This window comes from Bos indicus x Bos taurus, chromosome 28, assembly GCF_003369695.1.
Source record: "Bos indicus x Bos taurus breed Angus x Brahman F1 hybrid chromosome 28, Bos_hybrid_MaternalHap_v2.0, whole genome shotgun sequence".
NCBI lineage: Eukaryota > Metazoa > Chordata > Mammalia > Artiodactyla > Bovidae > Bos > Bos indicus x Bos taurus.
The window spans coordinates 29,182,927-29,210,344 of record NC_040103.1 but is presented as its reverse complement, the minus strand read 5'-3'; the positions used below and the strand labels follow the sequence as shown (position 1 = coordinate 29,210,344).

Below are 27,418 nucleotides of genomic sequence, written 5' to 3'. Positions count from 1 at the left end.
AGTCTCATTCTCCAATTAAGGGAAAAGCCACAGAAAGGGAAAATGAAATGCCCAGAACACAACTGGGACTTTTGGCAGACCTGGGACTTTTGATAGTGTTTCAAAAGATGTTATTGCAATGTTTCCAAAAGTGTGTTTTACACACCACTGATAATGCAAGGGCAAACATTTTTTATTTTATTCTTAATGCTTATTTATTAGTTTGGGAATGTGGTAGTGGATTTCCATGTATTGTATATTAAAAATTCTTTTAATATAATTATGAGTATAAAGCTATCATTAAAAGAATATTAAATAAGTGTTACCATAGTTGGTATGTGGTCAATGCAAAAATCATGATGATGGTATGTGAATCATTGAATTTGGGGAAACAATGTTAATGGAATTGCCTAGCATAGTTCAGGGACTAGGATATTACTTCTACATTATTCTATATGGCTTATATTATTGAAACTTTAAATGTAACTTTCAAAGAAGAATGGAGGAAAATATGAAGTTTGCTACAGTGGAAGACACCGTAGAGTATCGCCTGTTCCTGATACCAGATAAACCAGGGGACCCAGAAGAACACAGAGAGATCCTTCAAAAGTGTATTGAGAGGATAATGACCCAGTTTGCACCTATGCTGGTCCCCTATATCTGGCAGAATCAGCCTTTCAATCTCAAATATAAACCTGGGAAAGGTAAGGTTCTTTTGCTTATTTTGCTTTGATACATGTGACTCTTGATGTCATTCTGACACCAGTGATGTGTAATAGTCCACAGTTCATTCAGTGTTGTCAGGAGATTTATATCCTGAACTTTTATGGTATTTGCCGAAATTCAGTTAAGCTCTTGAACTTAAAAAATTTTTTTAAAAATTCATGTTGATGAAAGCTTTCTAACAGTCATTATCTTAGGAATCAATATATACTCAACATTATCAAGCCATGGCTTTTCTTTTGAACTTTACTATGCCATCATATATCTAGGTACCTACACTAAACAGGTTCAGGCTGGCTTCTTTAACCATAGTTCTTTCAGCTGTTACTCTGTATTCCTCAGTCTTGATGGTGTGCTTACTAGGCTGCCTTGTTTCAAATAGTTGTTTTGCTAAGGGTCTAAGAGTGGCTCTGCTTGGCTTATAAAGAGAAATTATTGAGCTAAGTAACCACTATTTTCCACACAGAAGCATTTTGTCATTCCTTCACTGCTTCCCTGTATTGTCAGTGCTTGAGGTCTGACCTGTGGCCAAATAATGGCACTTTGTCATCTCATTTCTTATAACTTTACTAAAATGAGTCATGGATAACTTACCAAGGCTCTACTAATACAACAACAACTTCTGTGGGGTCTTATTTCATATCAGGAGCCTGACATCTTGTGATTCCTTCATTCTGGCTCATTTTAGTGCTTCTCTGTTACCTTTTGGCTGCTGCTGCTGCTGCTAAGTCACTCAGTCGTGTCCAACTCTGTGCGACCCCATGGACTGCAGCCCACCAGGCTCCCCCGTCCCTGGGATTCTCCAGGCAAGAACACGGGAGTGGGTTGCCATTTCCTTCTCCAAGGCATGAAAGTGAAAAGTCAAAGTGAAGTCACTCAGTCGTGTCCGACTCTTAGTGACCCCATGGGCTGCACCCTACCAGGCTCCTCTGTCCATGGGATTTTCCAGGCAAGAGTACTGGAGTGGGGTGCCATCGCCTTCTCTGACCTTTTGGCTAGCAGTTGCCAAATGTAAAACGTTAATTTTATTGAATGCCTTATCACTGATACGTGTGATACTTATTGGCAAGAACACTGTCCCATTAGCATAACACAGCCAAAACCAATTCCCTATCTTTTTTGTCAAAAATAATTTTTACACAGTATTTTCTTGTCTTGCTTAATTGTATTACTATCCACCTAGTAGTCAAGCTTGTTAGTAATTTAAAATCATCCTCAAATCCTCACTTCACCATGTTCCACAGGCACTAAATCCTACTGTTATTACCCCTGAAATCTGACCCTTTCTCACATCTCTTTGGCTACAGTCTAGGCCCTCTTCATCTGGAAGACTACAGTGGCCCCCTAACTAATCTCTCTGGTCCCAATGTCTCCAGTTCCTGACAGAGTTGACAGTTACCTTTGTAAAACGAATCTGATCATGTCACTCTCCTAACACCGTGCAACTGTTCTGCATTGCTTCTGGATGAAATTAAAATTGAAGTTTTAATATGTAAAGTGAAAGTCACTCAGTCATGTCCGACTCTGTGACCGCATGGACTATACAGTCCATGGAATTCTCCAGGCCAGAGAATTCTCCAGTGGGTAGCCTTTCCATTCTCCAGAGGATCTTCCCAACCCAGGGATTGAACCCAGGTCTCCCTCATTGCAGGAGGATTCTTTACCAGCTGAGCCACAAGGGAAGCCCTTAATATGTAAGGTAGATAAAAATGAAGGCACTCTAACTGGAGCTTCTCTAGCTGAAGAAACTTGGGAGATCGGAGTAGGGAGAGGAGTTGGTTGGGCAGTTTGTCCCACCTGTGTGGCGCTTTTTTTGCCATGGCAACTCTTGAGACACTCCACAGTACACTTGTTTGACCTTCATTCTGTTAATATGGTATATTACGTCAGTTGGTTTTCCTGTGTCAAATCATCTTGCATTCTAGGAATAAATCTCAGTTGGTCATGGTGTACAATCCTTTTAACATGTTGTTGAATTAGTTTGCAAGTGTTTTGTTGGCTCATGCTGGCGTCATAAAATAAGTTTGGGAATGTTTCCTCCTCTTCAGTGTTTTTTTTTTTTTTTTTTATGTTAATTCTTCTTCAAATGTTTGGTAGAGTTTTCCAGTGAAGTCATCTAGTCCTGGGCTTTTCTTTGTTGAGAAGTTTCTGATTATTAATTCACTTTCCTTACTTTTATAGATATGTACAGGTTTTCTACTTCTGTGTGTTCCAGTCTTGATAAGTTGTATATTTCCAGAAATTTATGCATTTCTTCTAAGTTATCCAGTGTGTTGATATACAGTTGTTCATTGTGTTTTCTTATAATTCTTATTTCTGTGGCATAGGTTGTGATATTCCCTCTTTCATTTCTGATTTTAGCTATTTGAGTCAGTTTTACTTAATCTAATGTTTTGTCAATTTTGTTGATCTTTTAAACAAACCAACTCAGTTTAGTTGATTTTTTAAAATATTGTTTTCCTATTCTTTATTTCGTTGATCTCTGCTCTAATCTTCATTATTTCCCTCCTCCAGCTTGGAGTTTAGTTCTTCTTTTTCTAGTTCATTAAGGTATAAGGCTACGTTGTTGATCTGAGATCTTTTTATGACTGTAAACTTCCTCCTAGCACTGCTTTCTCTGTATCCCATATGTTTGGTTTGTTGTCTCGGTTTTCATTGAAAGTGTTAAAGTGAAAGTGTTAGTTGGTCAGTTGTGTGTCTGACTCATTGCAACCCCATGGACTGTAACTTGCCAGGCTCCTCTGTCCATGGAATTCTCTGGATAAGAATACTGGAGTGGGTTGCCATCTCCTCCTCCAGAGGATCTTCCCCACCCAGGGATTGAACCTGGGTCTCCTGCATTGTGGGTAGATTCTTCAATGTCTAAGCCACCAGGGAAGCCCTGGTTTTCATTAGTCTCCCAATATTTTATAATTCCCCTTATGACTTCTTCTTTGACCCATTGGCTATCTGAGTATATTGTTTAAGTTCTACATGTTTTTGGATAATGCACTTGTTTGAAAATTTCTGCTGATACTCCCAGAACACACAATCATCTGTCATGCCTCTGTGCCCTTACGCATGCACGTGCTCTCTCTTTCTGGAAAGCCTACTGTGGTCATTCCTCCAGAGGCGCAGAGCTCAGCTATCACACACTTTGTGACCGCGTAGCCCTCAGTGTACACCTCTGTTCATCATCTTGTTTTGTGATTGGTTGTCTATCTCTAAGCTCTTCAAGAGTAAGCTTCTTATATCTTGTTCAGGATTGCAACCCCAGCTCCCAGTATGTGGCCATACTCCTGGAGCATAGCCAGTCAATAACAGTTTGTTTAATTGAATGATTGCTTGTCCTTTTATTTGAATGGATACATTTATTTGATTATATCATTGCTTTTCTCTTATTTTTAGGAGATGTTCCTGCTCATATATTTGGCATGACAAAGTTTGGGGATAACATTGAGGATGAATGGTTTATTGTTTATATAGTGAAGCAAATTACAAAAGAATTTCCAGAGTTAGTAGCAAGGTATTACAGTTTTATTAATAATTCTTAAACAAGTATCATATTAATGCATATGTATGGAATCTAGAAAAATGGCACTGATGAAGCTAGTAGAGAACAGACTTGTGGCTAAAGTGGGGGAAGGTGAGGATGGGATGAATTGAGACAGTAGCGTTGACATATATGCACTATTATGTGTAAGATAGATAGATAGTGGGAAGTTGCTGTATAACATAGGGAACCCAGCCTGTGCTCCGTGATGGCCTAGAGGGATGGGGTAAGGGGGAGGGAGGCTCAAGAGGGAGGGAGATGTGTGTGTGTATGTGTATATATATACACATACACATACACACACACACACATGTATATGTAATTATGACTGATTTGTATTGTACTGCACAAACCAACAAAACATTGTAAAGCAGTTTTCCACCAATTAAAAAATAAAAATTAAAAAAATTAAAGAAGCCAGCTTTATCAAAAAATAGTAATTCTTAAGGAATTCCATTATTGAAAATGACTACATTTTTATCCATTTAGTAATATTTTTTTCTGTGGCTGGTGGAAATTGTACAGATTTGAGATGTAGATTTTAAATGTGACTTCTGTGTTTTCTTCCTTTTTGCTGGTGACTTCCTTTTCTTAAAGAAGAATTAAAGTATCATCTGAGAATTATTTCACACAAAACCTGCTTAGTTTAGGTTTTCTCTTTTTTTTTATTCTTGTTATAAAAGAACAAATACACATGGTAAATAAAATTCAAGCAATACAAAAAGGTGTAACTGCTCTGATTTCCCAAAAGTAATCACTATCAAATTTCTGTGTCTTAAAAAGAAATTCATATATATATATGTGTGTGTGTGTGTGTGTGTGTGTATTTCACAGATTTCTCTATGTCTTCCTCTAAAGCTCTATTTTTTTTTTTGAGAAACTATAGACAGAAGAAATTTAAAGAGACATCAGTGAACAATTGTATGGATAGGAAGCAGAGTAGATAATAATGCATTATAATTCAGTTTTTAAAATATTATAGGAACTGATAATTCTCTGTCATTCCCAAGTTAGTTGCTCTGTGGCATATGGAATGTTCCCAGATCAGGGATCAAACCCAAGTCTCCTGATTGGCAGATTGACTCTTAACAACTGAGCCACCAGGGAAGCAAGAGTGTTTTAAAACAAACCTCCAATATTATACCATTTGATTTTTAAATACTTTAGGATGTAAACTTAAGAGATAATGCAACACTACTATTACCACACCTACAAATAGGTAGCCATACTTATTAAATAAATGGTAGAATTTTCAATAAACAGGCACAAATATGGTAGTTTATTTCTTTACTAGGGTAATAAGGAGGGGCCAGTGCCTTTCATATGCTGATTCTGATACTTATGTATGCAGTGATGGGTCATACTTACCCACTAGGCCTCTAAAGAGTTTTAATAAGCATCTACCGTCTTGTCAGTTTTTTTTTTTTAATTAGAAAAAGAAGGACGTTTTTCCTCTATGTGTCTGCCAGATTAATATTCCTAAAGTAGGGCTCAAACCATTTTACTTCCCTACTCTAGAACATTTCATTTGTTTTGTTTATAAAATTAAACTCATTCTCACTGGATTCTGCCAGCATTTAAAGCTCTTCACAAAATGATATAACTGTGCTTTTCTAGTCCTTTTGTTGTTGTTGTTGTCAGTCTTCAAATCTCTCCCTTAAATGCCACCTCCATAGTTTTGCTTATGCTGTTCCCACTCCCCAGAGCATCTCTCCTTTTCTGGATATATTGTATCTCTACCCATTAAAAGTGAAAATAATCTGGGACAATATATATAGTATGCTACAAGTGGTGCAACAGAAGAAAAGCATTTATATTCCTACTGACTACACATAAGCAAACTCTAGAAGGATAAACAGGAAGTAACAATGGTGGAGGGGTTGGGCATATAGATACAAAAATAACAAGGAGACTTTTTCATTGTATAACTATTTATGTATTTTTTAAAAGTTTTAATCGTGTGACTGTATTACATACTCAGAAATTTAAATTTTTAAAAAGTGATGCAGATGAGACAAAACGAAAGTGTCTTTCAGGGCCCAATAGTACTTCCTCCATAAAGGTTTTCCAAATCTTGGCTGTATGTGATTTTTTTCTTTTTTCTAAGACCTATGTACTTGGTATATTTTTCACATTTTTTTCTGCTGCTATTTATTTATGTACTTATTTTTTTCTCCTTATCACTCTCGAATTCCTCCTTAAAATTTTAGAGATTCCCTTCAGTACTTAATGGTATCTTAAAACGTTGTGCTTAATTATAGAAATCTACATAATTATAGAAATCTATGGTATATACTCATTTATTTATTTACTAAGATTAGGGCAAAAATGTATTAGAACAAATCTGTTTTGATTATTAGCAAATATGCACTTCTTTTAATTCAAAGTTGAAATTTCTTTTGCATTAGGATCGAAGACAATGACGGTGAATTCTTGTTAATAGAAGCTGCTGACTTTCTCCCTAAGTGGTTGGATCCTGATAATAGTGCCAACAGGGTAAGTATATCCAAGTTTAGAAAATTTATAAAGGTGAAACCATTTTGCATCATTTTCATATGTATCTGGATTTTGTCAATGCCAGGTATGGAAACTATATCACTTTGCAGGTATTTTTCCACCAAGGGGAGTTGTGCATTATTCCTGCACCAAAGAAATCTGGAACAGTATCCTGGTTACCTACCACACCTCCAACAATCTCACAAGCACTGAGTATAATCTCAACACACCCAGAAAAAATTCTGGCTTCAGAATCTGTACGAGCTGCTGTGAATAGACGCATCAGAGGGTAAGAAAACTGACACTTTTAGTGTCACACTGCTAGTCAAGGAGCCTTTTGACTTCGTGTTGCTCAAGTCTTTTGATGAATCGAAGCATTTCTTTCACCTAGATTAGTGCTGATTTTCATTCTGTCTTTATCCTTTGTGAAATTGACCAACAAATTAAACTTCCTGTGTTTTAAAATCAAGAAACAGATGTATCTTTTAGTCGTCATTTGAAGGTTCTAGGCCCAATGTTTTTGCATTTATTTACCTTAGAGAGTGTGGCCAAGTATTATGTAGATCCATAGATTAAAATTTTGGACCTTTAGAGATGAAAATCTGAGTGAGTACAATCTGTTCAGGAATTTTCTTTCATTCTGGGTGTATATATGGGATTCTCTTACTTGTTGGAGTGTGTTAGGTTCTATTCAGAAGAGAACACCTTAGTCTAATAATGTATTAGTTCAGCCATTCAAATTTGAGTACCTATTAAATGTTTAGTACTATTCAGATCATAACAATATTAGATAATAATCTCTTTTAGCTTTGCTTCAGTACACTTTGTACCATTTTTTAGGAGAATAAATTCTGATTTTCTTTTCAAAGTATAGTAGTAACATTTTCGTTGTTTTTATTGGACCACCTTAATCCCTTTTCTTTATTTTCCATTTCTTTCACTTTTTCTTTCTCTCTTTTCCTACCTGTAGTCTTTAGTATATAGAATTTCTTTTTTAAACAATTATTTTTTTGGCCACTCAGCATGGAAATCTTAGTTCCCCAACGAGGGAATGAACCTGGGTTGTTGCTGGCAGTGAAAGCGCCAAATCCTGACCAGTGGACCAGCAGGGAATTCCCAAGGGTGACAAGAGAGTTGTCACTCTTTTCTCTCACTCATCTCACTCCTGATGAACCAAGACAAGATAAAATGTTAAGAGAAAAGTAAATGGTATAAGAATCCTAGATATTTACATCAGTTCAGTTCAGTTGTTCAGTTGTATCTGACTCTTTGCAACCCTGTTGCCTGCAGCACAACATGCTTCTCTGTCCATCACCAACTCCTGGAGCTTGCTCAAGCTCATGTCCATTGAGTCAGTGATGCCATCCAACAATCTCATCCTGTGTCGTCCCCTTCTCCTGCCTTTAGTCTTTCCCAGCATCAGTGTCTTTTCTAATGAGGAAGTTCTTCATTCACATCACATGGCCAAAGTATATTGGAGGTTCAGCTTCAGCATCAGTCCTTTCAGTGAATATTCAGTACTGATTTCCTTTAGGATGGACTGGTTTGATCTTGCAGTCTCTGGGACTCTCAAGAGTCTTCAGCAACACCACACTTCAAAAGCATCAGTTCTTTGGCGCTCAGCTTTCTTTATGGTCCAACTCTCACATCCATACGTGACTACTGAAAAAACCATAGCTTTGACTAGATGAACCTTTGTGGCAAAGTAATCTCTGCTTTTTAATATGCTATCTAGGTTGGTCATAGCTTTTCTTCCAAGGAGTAAATGTCTTTTAATTTCATGGCTGTAGTCATCATCTACAGTGATTTTGGAGCCCAAGAAAATAAACTCTGTCATATCATAAAATAAAAGTGATTATGTTACCTGTCACAGGTACCCAGAAAAAATTAAAGCCTCCCTTCATCAAGCACACTGCTTCCTCCCAGCTGGCATTGCAGCAGTGCTGAAGCAGTGCCCCAGATTGGTGGCTGCAGGAGTCCAGGCATTTTACCTCCGGGACCCCATTGACCTGCGGGCCTGTCGTATTTTCAAGACATTCTTGCCTGAAACACGAATAATGACATCGGTAAGATATCTCTCTTGGTCATTTAGTTTCTCTCACTGAAAGGAATGTTGAACATTATTTTAATTGTTCACTAGGAAAAAATTGGGAATATTCTGTTTCCTCATAGCAAGTTAATATAGACTTTTTGTTGTTATTGTTCAGTTGCTAAGTCATGTCCAACTTTGCAGTCTCATGGACTGCAGCACACCAGGCTTCCCTGTCCTTCACTATCTCTCTGAGTTTGCTCAAACTCGTGTCCATTGAGTTTGTGATGCCATCCAACCATCTCATCCTTTGTTGCCCCCTTCTCCTTCTGTCCGCAGTCTTTCCCATCATCCAGGTCTTTTCCAGTGAGTCGGCTCTTCACATCAGGTGGCCAACGTATTGGAGCTTCAGCTTAAGCACCAGTCCTTCCAATGAATATTCAGGGTTGATTTCATTTAGGATTGACTGGTTTCATATCCTTGATTTTTTTCTTTTCTCCTATCCAGAAGAGGAAGACTATAAGAGACCTGACTTCCTATTTTATATCTCAATGTTTCCTAGCTATTTCTGACCACATTTTCCCTATTTGAGCAATTATATCTTTCTTAGCAATAAAACATTTCATTTCCTCCGGAGAATTAAGAATTATTCTTTATCATCTACCTGCCAAAATTGCCATGTAATGTACCTTAGTGACAACTAAATATAGACAGTGAAGGTAAATTTTATGGTGTGTGAATTACATCTCTGTAAAGCTGTTACTAAAAAGTGTAGACAGTAAATAGGTTGAGTCTTCTTTGCATTTATCTGAATATGAAGCTCATAAATGAAGTTATTGTCGTTAACTGTGAAATGATAGTCAGGCATTTTAATTTCAGGAAGAGACTCACATATGTTGTGTCCCAATGTCCAGGTCACTTTCACTAAATGTCTGTATGCACAGTTGGTGCAACAAAGGTTTGTGCCGGACCGGCGGAGTGGATACAAGCTGCCTCCTCCATGTCATCCCCAGTACCGAGCCCATGAATTGGGCATGAAGTTGGTAATGTTGAACCAGAAAATTTAATTTTCTTCCTTAATGTCAAAGGGCTCTTCACAGAGTAATGACACAACTTAGAAATCTAGAAATACACTCTGTTAGTGTGAGAATGTAGTAAGATGTGGTATTTGAAATAAGGCAGAATGGATTATTCTTTAAGGGATGATAGAACTGTGTGTCCAGCTGAAAAAGTTATCACATCTATGCCAAAATAAATTCCAGTCGGACCAAATATTTAAGTGAAAAAAACAAAACCATAAAATTTGGAAGAAAGCATAGGAAAATTTATGAAAATATGAGTAAGAAAGTCCTTCCTAAGCATGACTTGAAACTGGAAACAATAAAAGATTGATAAATTTGATTATATAAAAATTAAACATTTCTATATGGGAAAAAACCCATAAATATAGTCAAAATACAGTTAACCTGGAGAAAGTGTAAAATATTTTTGCAGTTTAAATTACAAAGAGTTAAAATAAAACTAGTAAATGACAAAAGTTGCTTTATCTAGTATATACATTGCTACAATTCAAGGTGAAAAAAATAGTAGCGATCAATCAAAAATGATCAGAAACCATTAACAAATAGTCCAGAGAAAAGGAAATATAAATGATTCTTATGAAAAATGTTGACACTTGCTCGTAATAAAAGAATTGCAATTTAAAACTACAAAGTAATGTTTTTCACCATTTGATTGACAAGTATCCAGAAGTTTGATAACAAATACGAGGTTTGTAAAAATACGTAAAGAGGTACCCTCAAACATTATTGATAGGAATATGAGTTGATTCAGTCTCTTAGAACAGTTTATCACTTTCCATAATATTTAAAATGAACAAACCCTGCTGCTCAGCATTTTCACTTCCTGAAATTTATCCTCCATATATTTCACTTGTTCACAAAGACATATGAAGATACTCGTGAAAGCATTGTTTATAGTAGCAAAAGACTGGAAAATACTTAAATGTCTACTAGTAGAAAGATAGTTGGATAAATTGTGGTCTGTCCATGAAGTGGGATGGATAAATTCATATGTTTGTATGAAATCCATCTCCAGGGCATATCACTAAGAGAAAAGCAAGGTTCAGAGCAGTATGTATGTTGCCATTTAGTGATGAAGGGGACGAAGTAGGAGGATGTATGTATGCACACGCACACATATCTGCTTGAGGGCAAAGATTACTTCTGAAAGGATATGCAAGGAATTGGTGGCAGTTTTCTCCAGAGTAATCAGGGAAGCTCCCTATTAGAATTATTTTGCCTTGTGCATTTATTATATTTTTTAATCAAAGGACTCTTAAAATGAAGTGATTCCCTCCCTTTACTGTTCCTAAGACCATGCTTAATTCATTTATAATTGTGTTAGACAAGAAACCTTTTGCAACCTTTTTTAAGCAAGCAAGAAGCAAGTTTAAATTTCTAGTTTTTTAATCAGTGAGAAGAGAAATCTCTTTCAGGAAAGTAAGAATTTTTTGTTTTCTGTTATTTGCTTCCCCTTTATAATTTTTAGTAATCTGTAGAGATTAAGAAACTTGGAATTAAAGTCATATTTTTTTCATAAAATTTAAAGACTAGTATAAATGTTCACATACCCATATGTCCAGTCACCTAGTTCTTGAGTGTGGTTAAATGGAAAGAAAGTAACCTAATAATAAAAATTCTGTCTTTTCCATGTAGGCTCATGGATTTGAGATCTTATGCTCCAAATGTAGCCCACATTTTTCTGACTCCAAATCCCTTGTGACTACGTCACCACTCTGGGCTGGCTTCCTTGAAAGTCTGAAAAAGAATGATTACTTTAAGGTAGGACTTACTATGCACTCTTTAAACTGTATAGTCTAGGCAAAATCAAGCCAGTGATCTAGTGTTAGGTCCATATTTAATGTGTGACATAAATGTAAGAACTAGAGTTAAAAGGGACCATTCTAGTTTGGTGGTAATAAGGGAGTGTCTATAAACTGTTTCTAATATTTTAGAAAAATTAATAACATCTATGCTGCTGCTGCTTCTGCTAAGTCGCTTCAGTCATTTCCGACTCTGCGACCCCATAGACGGCAGCCCACCAAGGCTCCCCTGTGTCTGGGATTCTCCAGGCAAGAACACTGGAGTGGGTTGCCATTTCCTTCTCCAATGTATAAAAGTGAAAGTGAAGTTGCTCAGTCGTGTTGGACTCTTAGCGACGTCATGGACTGCAGCCAACCAGGCTCCTCTGTCTATGGGATTTTCCAGGCAAGAGTACCAGAGTGGGGTGCCATTGCCTTCTCCGAATAACATCTATACAAAGTGATAAAAGTTATTATTTATATCAGATGAATAACTTGTGCAAATCTATGAAGCAAACATGAGGACGCCAAATAGAAAAATTAGCAAAAACATAGATTAAAAAATTATATGACCTAAATGGAAAGGAAATCCCAGAGAAAGGGGATGTATGGAGATGTATGGCTGATTCACTTTGCTGTACAATGACGTACACAACAGTATAAAGCAACTCTGCTCCAAAAAAAAAATTACGAAAAGGGAACTAGTAAATTTCTCTTAAAATAATCACTCTCACACATAGTAAAGATATGTATTTTAACACAATAGTAAAAAGCATACGAAAGATATTCAGTGCTGTTGAGAATATAGTGAAAATAGTACACCTATACATTGCTGATAACGTTGTAATAGTTGCAACCTTAACTGGAAAGTAATTTGATACTGTATTCAAAGAATTGTACAGAAGTTCAAACTTGGAACCTTCACTTTATTTTATTATTATTTTTAATTGGAAGATAATTGCGTTACAATGTTGTGTTTCTGCTGTGCAATGCATGAATCAGCTATAAGTATATGTATGTCCCTCCTCCTAAACCTCCCTCCTCCGCACAACCCCACCCCCTGTAGGTTATCGCAGAGCACAGAGCTGAGCTGCCGGTGCTGAACAGCAGCTTCCCAGTAGCTGTCTGTTTCACACATAGCAGTGTATACGTGTCAGCACTGCTGTCTCAATTTCTCCTGTCCTCGCCTTCCCCTCCACGTTCATAAGTCATCCTCTACGTCTGTGCCTCTGTTCCTGCCTTGCAAACAGGGAAGCTTTATGTTAAATAATCTACACTTTAAGGAAACATCCAAGAAGTAGAAAAGTCCTTAAGAATATGATAATTTTAAAGATTGTGTAGTGGTAGGGAAAACTGCTTATATATTGTTAAAGAAGTATTAAGCATAAATGCCATCATAAACATGCCTGTGAAAGCTAGAAATGATAGTTAAGGTTAGGGTTATGCTATTTTTTGAGCTCTATTTGTACTTTGTTTTATAAATTAATTGCTGGTTAATCAATTGTTTCTTTATAACAAGTTATTAATAAATAATAGAAAATGATAGAAAACCTCCCAAATTGGAAAGAGGCCCTTAAATGGTGAAAAGGATGAGGTCCTATCACGTTTAGCCTAGTCCCTTTTTTGGAGAAACTACATCCATGAGAAAACAAGGACGAGGAGTCAGGCCTCATGCTTTTTGTACAATATATTACAGTATTGTATACTGCCTCCCTGGAAGTTGCTGGTGAGCAGATTATTTTAATGATACCATCTATACCAGGTTCTGATGGGCATTATTATTTTTTTAGGGACTGATGGAAGGTTCTGTTCAGTACCAGGAAAGGCTAGAAATGGCCAAGAACTACTTCCAGCTCTCTGTAAATCGGCCAGAAAGGTGAGTTTATCTCTACCCAAACAGGGCAGCAGAGTGATAACTTTCCACAAGTTAAGGAGTTACTTACTCCTGAGATGGCTGCACATATTGGAGTTTCTATATTTAAACTGTTAATGGCAGGACTCATGACTACTGAAGAAGCTGGTGTCAAGACAGGAGGTGTTGTTATGGGAGTTTTCTGGCACTTGTAGCCATTACCACCACCACCACCACCACTTTCATCATCATCATGTAATGGCTAATGTATGTTGAGTACTTACAAAGCTTAGGCCACTAACTCATTTAAACCCCTCTTAAAGCCCTTTGAAATAGATATAATTGTTATTTTCCCTATCCACAGCTGAGAAACTGAATCTAAGAGAGGTTATGTAATCTGCCAAAGGTTACACAGGTCAAAATGACAGGCCTAGGGATTTGAGCTCACGGATTCTGTTAATGAGCCACATGCTTAATTTCTGTGGGAATGCTGGGCTGTGTTCAGCTTTTTTAGGTGGATCTGAAACACAGGATGAAGCAGGCATTCAGCTTCCAAATCATAGCTCATTCTAACCTGCCATATGTTTTCTGGGGGAAGAAAGAAATGAGCACAGGGTTGAAAGAAAATGGTGGTAGTTTAGTCGCTAAGTCGTGTCCAACTCTTGCGACCCATGGACTGTAGCCTGCCAGGCTCCTATGTTTATGGGATTCCCAGGCAGGAATACTGGAGTGGGTTGCCATTTCCTTCTCCAGGGGATCTTGCCGACCAAGGACTCGAACCCACGTCTTCTGCATTGCAGGCAGATTCTTTTACCGACTGAGTTATGAGGGAAGCCACATGGAAGAAAATGGCTGCCCTTTAAAATTCGATAAAGTTGAGTTTCAGTTCTGGTAATACTGGAGTAACATATCAGACTAACCCCCTGCTAATTGCAGTGATAACACTGGACAGAATATTAAAAAAAAACAAAAACAAAAAAACAGTTATTTGAAGACACTGGAGAAAAAAGCAAGCAAAAATCAGAGGGAATAGGATGCTTTAAAGAAGAAAGTCCCTTTTGTCTGACTTGTCCGTTGAGGGCACGTCTAGTCAATATGGCCCAGGGATAATGGAGCTTCTGCAGAAGGGTTTATTGGGCTGAGGAATCAAAGGTCAGATTTTGAGCACTGGAAAAAATTCAGTTTATGTCTGCAAAACTGAATTTGAGATACTTAAAGCTAAGAATTGGACAAGACTGAGCGACTTCACTTTCACTTTTCACTTTCATGCATTGGAGAAGGAAATGGCAACCCACTCCAGTGTTCTTGCCTGGAGAATTCCAGGGATGGGGGAGCCTGGTGGGCTGCTGTCTATGGGGTTGCACAGAGTCGGACACGACTGAAGTGACGTAGCAGAAAGCTATTAAATAACGTGAAAGAAATAACTTTGTAAATGTTGTGGCTCAGAAGGTCCCCAGTTGTGTGTAGATGTGTGTTTTGTTTTGCTGTTGGGCTTTTTTTCTCAAACTGAACTGGTTTTGAACCCCACTTGTTTTGCCAACATCTCAAACATCACATATGTGTGTAATAAAATGTTACTTAAAGATTGTATGAAGCAAAATTGATGGCGAGAGAACTCTAACCTCAGTATCTGTGAGATAGTAATGACTTTACAGCAGTCTTTATTCTTGTGTATTCTTGCCTGGAGAATTCTGGACAGAGGAGCCCTGATGGGCTGCAGTCCATGTGATCGCAGGGTCGGATACAACTGAATGGCTAACACTTTTTTTTCCACTCTTTTGTAAGCGTCTAGGGACAGGGGAGCCTGGTGGGCTGCCATCTATGGGGTCGCACAGAGTCGGACACGACTGAAGCGACTTAGCAGCAGCAGCAGCAGCAGGGGTGCCTTTGTCCCATTCTCATCAATTTTACGGCAGTAATTTGTGGAAAAGAGGATGCCTTCTTAGGGTATGTTTTAAGGAAACTCGGGAAAGAAAGTAAAGGAGGTGGCTCTCATAGTTAGGGGAATCTCCCCCAGATGAATCTTGTCACCTCTAGAAGACCACTCCCCTGTTGAACAGCATTACGTTATAATCTTAGGTTGAAGAGAAGTTAAGAAATTAGAGAGACTCATGTAGGAGATTTAGGGCTATCTTATTCTCCCATGAAATAAGATAGATTGAGGGTTTGGTAGTTCTTTTTAAATAACAATGTCTTTTATTATTATACAAGTAACACTCATTCAGATGGCAAATAGAGAAAAATGTAAGAGGGAAAAATTTATATCATGACTAAGCTACTGTTATTCCAATGTATATCATGAATTAGCCACTATTATTATTCTTCTGATTTACTGCCTTCCAGGATTATTATTCCCCATAACCAATTGACTTGTTTAAAAAATTTTACATTATCAAGAAATTATGTATCTTGTTCATAATTTTTACTCGTTGTAATCTTACATTTTCCCATGACCTTAAAATGTTTTGATAAAGTGTATTTTTAAATAGCTGCACAGCGTTTTAGCAAATGGACCCTAATTTACTTATTACAAATAGCTTCAATATCCAACATTTTCATGAGTGTTGTAGGAGAAACTCTCGTTCACCAACCAGAATGACTTCTCTGCAGTTCAAAACCAAGCTCACATCTCGCTCGAGACCTGCTCTTGGCTCCTAAAGCTTCTGTTTGTTTGCTTTGTTTTTATTAGCTGAATTAATATCTTCGGCTGTTTCCTGCTGTCTTTTTAATTGTACCACCATCCTTCTTATCACCCAGATCTCCTGGCTCTCCTTGGATCCAGTCCTTAGATACTGTTCACTATTATCTTGTGTCTTACATTCTTTTACCTTACTGCCTGGCTAGATACTCTAATTATTTAGTTATTGAACTATCGGTTCAGTTCAGTCGACTACTCAATCGTGTCCGACTCTTTGTGACCCCACGAGCTGCAGCACGCCAAGCCTCCCTGTCCAACACCAACTCCCGGAACGCACCCAAACTCATGTCCATTGAGTCAGTGATGCCATCCAACCATCTCATCCTCTGTTGTCCCCTTCTCCTCCTGCCCTCAATCTTTCCCAGCATCAGGGTCTTTTCAAATGAGTCAGCTCTTCACATCAGGTGGCCAAAGTATTAGAGTTTCAGCTTCAACATCAGTGCTTCCAGTGAACACCCAGGACTGATCTCCTTTAGGATGGGCTAGTTGGATCTCCTTGCAGTCCAAGGGACTCTCAAGAGTCTTCTCCAGCACCACAGTTCAAAAGCATCAATTCTTCAGCACTCAGCTTTCTTTATAGTCCAACTCTCACATCTATACATGACTACTGGAAAAACCATACCCTTGACTAGACAGACCTTTGTCAGCAAAGTAATGTCTGCTTTTTATTTTTATTTTATTTTATTTTTTTGTTTCTGCTTTTTAATATGCTGTCTAGGTTGGTCATAACTTTCCTTCCAAGGAGTAAGTGTGTTTTAATTTCATGGCTACAGTCACCATCTGCAGTGATTTTGGAGCCCAAAAAAATGAAATCTCTCACCGTTTCCACTGTTTCCCCATCTATTTGACATAAAGTGATGCGACCAGTTGCCATGATCTTAGTTTTCTGACTGTTGAGCTTTAAGCCAACTTTTTCATTCTCCTCTTTCACTTTCATCAAGAGACTCTTTAGTTCTTCACTTTCTACCATAAGTGAACCATACTGAGCTATGCTGCTGCCGTTGCTGCTAAGTCACTTCAGTCGTGTCCGACTCTGTGCGACCCCATAGATGACAGCCCACAAGGCTCCCCCGTCCCTGGGATTCTCCAGGCAAGAACACTGGAGTGGGTTGCCATTTCTTTCTCCAATGCATGAAAGCAAAAAGTGAAAGTGAAGTCTCCCAGTCGTGTCCAACTCTTTGCGACCCCATGGAGTGCAGCCCACCAGGCTCCCCCATGCGTGGGATTGAACTATAGCTACACCTAAACTTATTTCTCAGCCTCTAGTGACTCTTCTCTTCCAATTCAACCATCAGAGCCAGGAGAATCTGCTTGAAATATATCTGTAATCATGTTACTTCCCTCTCTTAAAAATTATTAAAGATTGTAATAGTGAATAATTACAAACAATGGAAGTGTCCACCAATAATAGATAAATGAATTTTAGTGTATGTATATGTTGGCTTATTATCCATTAGTTAACCAGAGATTATATAAATATCCATAAATCTAAGTCATAATTTCTCAACCTTGACACTATTGACACTTTGGACCAGATGGTTCTTTGCTGTGGGGAACTGTCCTGTGCATTGTAATGTGAAGCAATGTCTCTGACCTCTACTCAGTAAATTCCCCTAGGACTGACTCCCCACTCCCCACCAATTGTGACAACCAAAAATATTACCAAATGTTGCCAAATTGTCACCGGTTGAGAATCACTGGTCTAAATGAATAGATTTTAAAAATACAATGTTGAATGAAAAATACAAGTAAAATGTAGGTGCTATGGATATAAATTGTAAAAATACACAAAATACTAAATATTATAGATACATATATCTTCATTCAGTCAGTAAGTATTTATTATCTCCTATGTGCCAGGCCCTATTCTGGGCACTGGGAATACAACAAGTGAACCCGAATTCTCCCTGCCCCGTGGAGCTGCATACTAGTGTAGGAGAAAGACAATAAACCATTGTATGATGACAGATGGTAAGTAGTACTTTGAAGAAAAGGCAGTGTTTGGGGAGAGAGATGTAAGGGCTGCTCTTCTAGGAAGGTTGACCAGGGAGACCTTTCCGAGGAGGTTTTCTTTCAAATGAGATCTAAGAATGTCAGGGATTGAGGCAGACAGGTGATACTGAGGGAATGGTATCAAGGGAATAACATGTCTGGTAAAGAAAACAGTGTTCTCTTACTCACTCAGAAGAGAACACTCAGTGTTCTCTTACTCACTCACTTCAGTGGCCCAGGAAGGTTCTCGTGAGAGCTGTCACTTTTGGGCAGCAGAGAAACAGACTGGAACTGATAGTGTTGATCATCAAAGGGAATACTAACTTTATCTATCATATATTTTTTAAAGTACGTGCTTAAAGAATTCACCTGCCATTGCAGGAGATACAGATTAGATCTCTGGGTTGGGAAGATCCCCTGGAGGAGGAGAAAGTGGCAACCCATTCCAATATTCTTGCCTGGAAAATTCTGTGAACAGAGGAGCCTGGCAAGCTGCAGTCCGTGGGGTCACAAAGAGTTGGACACGACTGAACACCACCAGCACATATATTACTAGTTTGGTTTTTATGTTAAATTTATCAATGTAATCATATATTTAGACTAGAGGTAAATATTAGCAGTATTTTAATTCTGGGTGGTAAGGCTATATTACCTTTTTGACTTATCTATATTATTTTAATCTCATAAAGCAAAAATTAAAAATAACAAAGAAGCCATCAGTGATCACTCACTCCTTACTTCACTGAGTCTAAACTTAGCCTTTTTAGCCTCGTTGTACTCGTCAGTCCATCTGTTCAGCCTCAGATTTCACCCTTAAGCCAAACTGAACCCGTTTGCTCTCTCTGAACATGTTCCTCACTCCCCACCTCTATACAAATGCTCGTTTTTCCCCTTACCTAGCTTCTCTATCAAAATCCTCTTGATTCTTTAAGGGCTACCTCAGCTTCTTCCATTAGCTCTTTTTTTTTTAATTTCTCTGTCTCCACCCAGTGAATGTAATTACCTTTTCCTATGATTCTTTGAACCATTTGGTATTTCTGTGTGTCTTTATATGTTTTTATCATAATTATTTGTGTATATTTCTTTTCTCTGCAATATTTGCATATTACAGAGTAGGGATAATTCCCTGTTACCCGCATGATTCAGCAAGGTATGCAAATGTTTATTAAATTTATGCAAGTCCATTATATAACTTGGTTTGTTCCATTATAAATAGTTAAGACAGAGTTCCATAAACTTATATAACAAATCACATCACCATCATAAAATAGCTCACTTGTCATATAAATCATCTCTGTGTGTATTTCCCTATCAGTTTATAGTAAGAGGAGCACAAAATAGTATCAGAAGACTTGATTTCAAGCCTTTGCTCTGTCCAACTCAATGACCTTAAGTTGTAGAAACTCACTGGGCTCTGAGTTTCTCCTTTGTAATACAGGATTATTACCTCCTTGTAATAGTAATTGTAATAGTAAATAAGAAAATGTATTTGAAGTGCTAGCCTAGCATTTAATACATGATAGATTTATTTTTGTGCATACTTTTTTCTGGGTTTTCATTTCCTCATAATATGATATATATAAATTGAAAGAGTTACACTAAATCAGCAGCTTCATGATGGTGTTCCATGGAGCCTGCTGCAGAGCAAAGGGGAAGGCAAGATGAGCAGGTCTCTGAGCCTCCAGCCTCCATTTCAGTCAAAGCAATCTTTCAGGGTTCTTTTTAGTTTGACTGAGGTATAATTGACAAAACTGTAAGACACTTAGGTGATTTGATATACCTATACATTATGAAAAAGAGTCCCACCACCTAGTTAATTAACAGATTCTTCACCTCACATATTTATATTTTGTGTGTATATGAGAACATTTAATATTTACTCTCTTAGAAGATTTCATTTACACAGTAGTGTTATCAACTATAGTAACCATGTTTCACATTAGATCCTATGACTGTATTTACTTTACAGCTGAAAGTTTGAATCCTTTTTCCAGGATTTTTGTGCTTATTTCCATCACCCCTTAGTCACTGGCAACCATTTTTATTCTCCATTTCCATGAGGTTGACTTTCTTTTTTTTTTAGATTCCACATATAAGTGATATCATGCAGTATTTAACTTTCTCTATCTAGCTTATTCCATTCAGCATAATGCCTTCAAAGTGCATCCATGTTGTTGCAAATGACAAGGTTTACTTTCTCTCTCATGGCTAAATAATATTCCATTACATTCCAGTGTGTGTAGATATATACATTCCAGTGTATATCCAGTATATATATATCTCTCCAATGTGTGTGTGCTAAATTGCTTCAGTCGTGTCCAGCTCTGTGTGATCCCGTGGACTGTAGCCTGCCAGGCTCCTCTGTCCATGGGATTCTCCAGGCAAGAATACTGGAGTGGGTTGCTGTGCCTTCCTCCAGGGGATCTTCCTGACCCAGGGACTGAACCTGCATCTCTTACATCTCCTGCATTGGCAGACAAGCTCTTTACCACTAGTGCCACCTGGGAAGCCCATGTATATCTCTGTCTCTCTGAATTTATCTGTCTATCCATTCATCCATCTACACCACATCTTTATCCAGTTATCTGTTTGTGACACATAGGTTGTTTCCAGTCTTGGCTAACTGTGAATAACACTGCAGTGAACACGGGGATGCTGACATCTCTTTGAGATTTTGTTTTCATTTCCTTTGGATAAATACCCAGAAGTGGGATTGCTAAGTCGTATGGTAGCTCTATTTTTAATTTTTGAGAAACCTCCCTACTGTGTTCCATAGTGGTGGTACCAATTTGCATTCCCACCAACAGTGCCCAAGGGTTCCCTTTTCTCCACATTCTTGCCAATGCTTGATCTCTCTTTTCTTTTTAATGATAAATATTCTGACAGGTGTGAGGCAATATCTCTCTGTGATTTTTATTTGCATTTCCCTGATGACTAGTTGATATTGAGCACCTTTTCTTGGCATTTGTGTATCTTCTTTGGAAAAATGTCTATTCATTTTCTCTGCCCATTTTTGAATCAGATAACTTGGGGTTTTTTAGCTATTAATGAGTTCTTTTATATATTTTGACTATTAACCCCATATCATATATATGGTTAGTGAATATTTTCTCCCGTTCTTTAGGTTGTCTTTTCATTTTGTTGATGGTTTCTTTTTTTGCAAAGCAGTTTCTCTTTTCTTTACTTTTTGGACTTTTTGTTGGTTTGGCTGTGCTGTGAGGCTGTGGGATCCTCATTCTCTAATCAGGAATTGAACCGGGGTCATGGCTGTGAAAGAACCAAGCCCTAACCACTGGACCCCCAGAGAACTCCTCAGAGCAGTTTTTCTTTGAGCTCTTTTTATATTTTGAGTTCCTGGTGAAATTTTGAGAGGAAGGATTCAGTATCTTGAACAAATGTTTCAAAACAAATTAAACTAGATAATCCTTTCCAACTTTAAAATACTCTGTTTTTGTGGTTATTATTCTAAGTTCTCATTAAATACCCATGTCTTTGATTTTTTTATAGCTCTCATGCTATGAGCCCAGGTGAAGAAATCTTAACGTTATTGCAGACAATACCATTTGATATAGAAGAGCTTAAGAAAGAAGAAGCTTATCTTCCCCCAGAAGATGGTAAGTGATGGGCCAGGATAGAGCACGGAGTTAGAAAGAAGTAAAACATCCCACCAAGTCTCAGAGGGTACTTCACTGAGAGTACACCTGTGTCATGTGAGTATAGTATGGCAGTGTCACACTTCTTTTTCAGATGAACGGTGGTTAGATCTCTCACCAGATCAGCTGGACCAGCTGCTGCAGGAAGCTGCTGGCAAAAAAGAGCCAGAGCCCATTTCCAAGGGGCAGGAGGAGAACTATGACTTAACTCAAGTCTCAGAGAGCATGAAAGCTTTCATATCCAAAGTCTCAACCCACAAAGGAGCAGAGGTGCCTCGGTAATTTCTGTTAAAGTGTAATTATCTAAATAGTTAGAGGTTCTATGTTGGCATCATCCAATCATTGCCAGTTCTATGTTTTTTCTTTTCTTTAATTTTTTTTTTTTTCAGTAAATGATTTTCAATACTTTGTCTTCCTCTTTTGGTACCTAGTACTATGATAGCTTACTTATCTGGAGTCAAATTTCTGATAACCTGATTATGATCCGTGAAGTAAGCCACAGAGATCACTCAGATCTAAAGGCCACTGCCCCAGAGCTGTGGAGGGCAACCATATTCTTTACTTTTTAGGCTTTTACTCAGAATATTATGGACTTTTAACATCTAGCTCTCATCAGGATCAGACATCTGATCTTGTACCCTCAAGTAGATTGGAAGCTTCACACTCGAAAGAGGAGGATAAGCGCTGCCGGGTACCTTGAACAGGTTATCTTCTGCTCATGGCACAGGAACACCTGGAGTTCCGCCTTCCGGAGATAAAGTCTTTGCTTTCATTTTTTGGAGATTAGTTCACCAGTAGTCAGGAAACTTATGGAAAGTCTCCTTTTTGGATTCTTAGCATTCCCTTTGAAGATATTGCCAGAAACTTAATTTTTCTGTGTGTGCCAAGTCTGTACTTGAACTATGGGGTCATGGAAAGTGTCCGGAGGAGCTGAAAGTTCTCTTAAAAGCTACCCTGTTGAGAAGATGGTTCTATTTCTGCATTCAGATTCTACATATAAAATAAAGATTCACACATTTAATAAAACCTTGACACAAGAAGAAAAAGTCAGATGAATAGATGCACTTCAATTTCTGTCGTCTGAAGGGAAAGTGAATTTAAAGAAGCCACAACATATATTCTCTATTTTGGAGGATTATGGTTTGGACCCAAACCACATCCCTGAGAATCCACATAATATTTATTTTGGGAGATGGATTGCAGATGAACACAGAGAGCTTATTGAGTCATACAGTGTCAAAAAGAGACACTATTTGAAATACAAGCATGGATGCTGGTTTATCATTCATCATGGCCAACCATGGAAAAGTGAAAAAAAAGGATACTGTATTTGATCCATCTGTTGGACCAGGTGGCCTTTTGATCGCTTCTGCTCATTTTGGTGCGTACGTATATGGGACAGGCGTAGACTGCAATACTGTTCATGGCTTGGGAAAGGCTAGTAGGAAAAACCGGAAATGGAGAGGACCGGATGAAAACATCTTCATCAGTTTGGTTTAGGGCAAATCTTCATCAGTATGGTTTAGAGAAGTATTACCTTGATGTCCTGGTTTCTAAACCTTCCTGGAAGAAGGGTACTTATTTTGATGCAATCATGACTGATCCTCCATATGGTATTAGAGAATCTACAAGAACAGGTTCACAGAAGGAAGTACCAAAGGGAATAGGAAATGTCCAGAAAGCCACGTTCCTGTTTCTTTGAGTTATCTGTGTGATATGTTTTTTGACCTGTTAAAGTTCTCAGCAGAGACCCTCGTATTAGGTGGAAGACTCGTCTATTGGTTACCAGTATACACTGAGCAGATGGTACCCTGGCACCTCTGCTTGAAACTCATCAGCAACTGCAAGCAGAAGCTTTCCAGTCACACATCAAGGTGCTTGATAACATGGAAAAGGTGAAGGAATTTGAGAACTGGGACCAGTATTCACATTTGCTGAGTGATCATTTTCTGCTATACCAAGGTCATAATTCCTTCCATGAGAAATATTTCAGCGGGGTAACAAAAAGAATTACCAAGGAAGAAAAATCTAGCAGGAATGAAAAATTAAGATTTTTGACAATGGAGAAAGAATAAGGATTTGATAGAAAAGACATCTGTTTGTGAATTTTCATGTATAATAAAGAAAATGTACTGTTTTAAATAACTTTATATAATAAAGTAAATGCTACAAAAAAGAGGAGGATGAAAGTGTTTATCAGAGGAAGAAATAATAACAGAGAACAAGAGGTGTTACATTTGGCAAGTAATAGGGGGAAAAAGGTAGATGGAATTGTTCCTTGCCCAGCCAAATACATCTTTATTAGTGTTGATGCTCATTAGCCTCATAAGATTAAAATTTATGTTCAGTATTCTCTCTTTAAGACAGCAGGGATAGGGAAGGTTTGATCTTTTTTATGTTTAAAGGTTTGGTTCTTAAAAAGATAGACTTTATTTAAATGAATTTGGATAAATAGCTTCTTTTGCTAATGCTAGATATATCTTATGGGAGGTGGTAGGTTGGCAGATCCCTAAATCAGCATAAGTTAAAAATGTGCATAATCAAAGTGCAATTTTTACTTTTATTTCTTGTATCTTTCCCATTTCTATTGCCCTACAAGATCAGTAAGCCTAATGGTTTTTAAAATTTAAACTACAATTTTCCTTGCTCTGCCTCCTTTGAAAGTATATCTCTGGTAGTGTGCCTAAGAACGGCACCAATTTAGACAAAGTTTCAAGGAGTTTTGTTTGGGATAAATTGTCTTTTTCCTTTAATCTTACAGAGAACCTTCTGAGGCTCCAATCACTTTTGATGCAGATTCTTTTCTTAATTATTTTGATAAGATTTTAGGTGAGTTACAGTGATGTTGATTTTGATTTTGCAACTGTAAGTTATATAGAGATTGCTAGAACTTTGGAGCATTGGATCTCATTTGTATTTTGTTTTGTGTGTGTGCATGTGATTTTGAGTTGCTTTCAACTATTAATTATTGCCCTACCAACTAATTTTGCAGAAGATGCCTTGCTTAGTGCCCGGCATAGTAGTTGCTGCTCATTAAATCTTTGTTGAGTGAATGAATGCTGTGTGTTTAGATAGGGTTTTACATGGGCTCGAATATTACATTGTTCTTTTTTTTTCTCTTTTAAACATCCTGCACTTATATACTGGGCTTCCCTGGTGGCTCAGACAGTGAAGAATCCGCCTGCAATGCAGGAGACTGGGTTCGATCCCTGGGTTGGGAAGGTGTCCTGGAGGAGGGCATGGCCACCCACTCCAGTATTCTTGCTTGGAGAATCCCCATGGACAGAGGAGCCTGGCCGGCTACAGTCGATGGGGTCGAAAAGAGTCGGACACAACTGAGCGACTAAGCACAACAGCACTTATATACTACTAAAATAAAAAAAAACAAATAGCCCAATTAAGAAAAAATCAACAAAGGATATAAACAGGCAGTGTCTTGAAGAATAAATATAATCAATAAATATTTGAAAATAGTTAACTCTTTCTAGTAAACAAGTAAGTATACAATAAAAGTAAGAATTATTTTTTTGGCCCATCATATTAGGAAAAATTTTAAAGGTTGGTAATAATCAGTTTCCTCAAGTGTGGGAGAAAGGAGCACTGTCCAGCTGTGGAGGTGGAGGTGTAAGTTGTCTTTTCTCAAGGCAGTTTGGTATCCAGAATGTTCATAACCTTTGACTTTGCTATTTCACTTCCAGGAATTTACCTCATGAAAAAGCTGTGTGTGCTAAGGTGGTGATTGCAACATTGTAGTAGCAAAAACTGGGTTATAGTACAGTTTTACCCCCCACCAAAAAAATCATAGTACATTCATTTCATGAAGTATAATAGAGCCTTAGTGAAGAATGAGGTCCATTTATGTGTTTTGACAGCAAAGGACCTCCAAGATATATAAATAAATAGAAAAACAAACCATAGTTCAATGTATCTATGTAAAAAATATTTTGTATACACATACAGACACAAACAGAATTACATAAATGAAGGTCTGGGTACCCACTGAATTGTTAAAAGATGTTTAACTCTGGAAAGAGAATGAAATGTGAGACAATAACTCTATATAACTTGAATGTTTACATCAGAATGTATTCATGTATTATGTAGTTTTAAAATTGCTTAAGTAAAAATTTTTAATCAATTGAATTCACCTAAAAAAAAAAAATCTTTCAGCTCAGCCTGTGTACTTTTCTGCAAATGTCTGCCAGCAGTATCATTTTCTGGAGGGGATTTTTCTGAAGTACTTTGACTATGTATATTCACCTTTTATTTTTCCAAAGAATATTCTAATTCTTTTGATCTCAAAAGAATTTAGTATAGTCATGCCAAAAAAATGTACCAAGTGACTGTTTCTGTGTTGGGGTCTGTGTAGGTTCAAAGTCCCATGAATCAGACTCTGATGATCTGGATGAGGAAGACTCTGAATGTTTAGACAGCGATGATGACGTGGATCTTGAAACACAGGAGGCTGGAGAAGAAGCATCTGTAAAAGGGACTCTGGATGATCTCAAGTCATACATGGCCCAGATGGACCGGGAACTAGCACATACCAGCATTGCCAAAAGTTTCACCACCCAGAAGCAAATGGTATATGTTCAAACTCTTTCCCTTTTGAGTCTAGTACAAAGGACAGCTAAAACTATTTTATCTTAGTTTTTCTTTTGCATTTGTGGTAATTTTTTGTGATTTGAATTTGATCTTTTGATTTGAATAAGGTTAATTTTTTCCTAACTCTGGTTGGATGAAAGATTATTTTCTTAAACATAAGCTTAATTATACTGCTTATTGTGTGTTACATGTGGGTAGGAAAGAAATCTAGCTTCTTTCACTTAGAGAAAATTTCAGATTCTGTTTTATTTATTTATTTTTAACCATTCATTTTTTCCTGTTTATTTCTTTTAAAACTCTTAGGCAAGCTATAAATGTATCTCCTTACCTCTGGTTATCTCCCTTGGGCTATTTCAAAATTGGGAAGGAATCCATTTAATTTGTAGAAACTTTTCCTAGGAAGAAGTATGCTATAATCTTTGGAACCAGATTTTAATGTTTGTTAAATTACATAGTTTATTATTAGACTTCATTTTCTGTCAAGAATGGAATTTCCTTTCTAATATGTAACTCAACTTTACGTTGTTGCTTTTTATTGTAACTACCATCCAACCTAGTCTGACTTTCTTTTCCTTCCATGAACAAGGAACCTCTATCCCAGACTACCAATGACAATCCAGAGGAAGAAGATTCTGGCACAGGAGGATCTGTTATGACGCCAGTGGATGTAGACTTGAACCTGGTTTCCAACATATTAGAGTCCTATAGTTCCCAAGCTGGCCTGGCAGGACCTGCTTCCAACCTTTTACAAAGCATGGGTGTGCAGCTGCCTGACAACGCTGATCACAGACCCACAAGTAAGCCAACGAAGGATTAGCCAGCCAACCTAGCCTCTCTTTTTTCTTCTTGAATAAATATTGAGTCTGACTGTGCTCATTTCTAGTTTTGATTACTCATCTAGTAAAAATGTTTTCTTCAAGTTCATAGGTTAACTTCTCTGTGAGCCCCAAAGGTTGCCCTCTTTGCACAAGTCTTTTGTGATCTCAACTCTGGGGT

At 37.6% G+C, this 27,418-nt stretch overlaps 1 protein-coding gene and 1 pseudogene across 3 annotated transcripts in view; both read left to right on the top strand.

The window, feature by feature from the left end:
• ECD (ecdysoneless cell cycle regulator) overlaps window positions 1–27,298 on the top strand; it is a 28,742-nt gene extending 1,444 nt beyond the window's left edge. The window contains exons 2-14 of one of the 2 annotated variants that reach the window (XM_027530683.1): window positions 478–683; window positions 4,090–4,207; window positions 6,643–6,730; window positions 6,841–7,019; window positions 8,604–8,796; window positions 9,674–9,802; window positions 11,477–11,602; window positions 13,413–13,498; window positions 21,672–21,778; window positions 21,912–22,095; window positions 24,579–24,646; window positions 26,187–26,401; window positions 27,009–27,298. In XM_027530683.1, coding sequence (XP_027386484.1) covers window positions 479–683; window positions 4,090–4,207; window positions 6,643–6,730; window positions 6,841–7,019; window positions 8,604–8,796; window positions 9,674–9,802; window positions 11,477–11,602; window positions 13,413–13,498; window positions 21,672–21,778; window positions 21,912–22,095; window positions 24,579–24,646; window positions 26,187–26,401; window positions 27,009–27,239 — 1,929 coding nt within the window. In that variant the 5' untranslated portion in view covers window position 478 and the 3' untranslated portion in view covers window positions 27,240–27,298. Of the gene's footprint in view, window positions 1–474; window positions 684–4,089; window positions 4,208–6,642; window positions 6,731–6,840; window positions 7,020–8,603; window positions 8,797–9,673; window positions 9,803–11,476; window positions 11,603–13,412; window positions 13,499–21,671; window positions 21,779–21,911; window positions 22,096–24,578; window positions 24,647–26,186; window positions 26,402–27,008 lie in introns of both variants that reach the window. The other variant, XM_027530682.1, reaches the window with a different exon arrangement.
• Window positions 22,102–24,572, top strand: LOC113885378 (annotated as a pseudogene). Its single transcript, XR_003509192.1, has one exon. The product of XR_003509192.1 is annotated as a tRNA (guanine(10)-N2)-methyltransferase homolog pseudogene (transcript).
• Window positions 27,299–27,418: the final 120 nt, after the last annotated feature.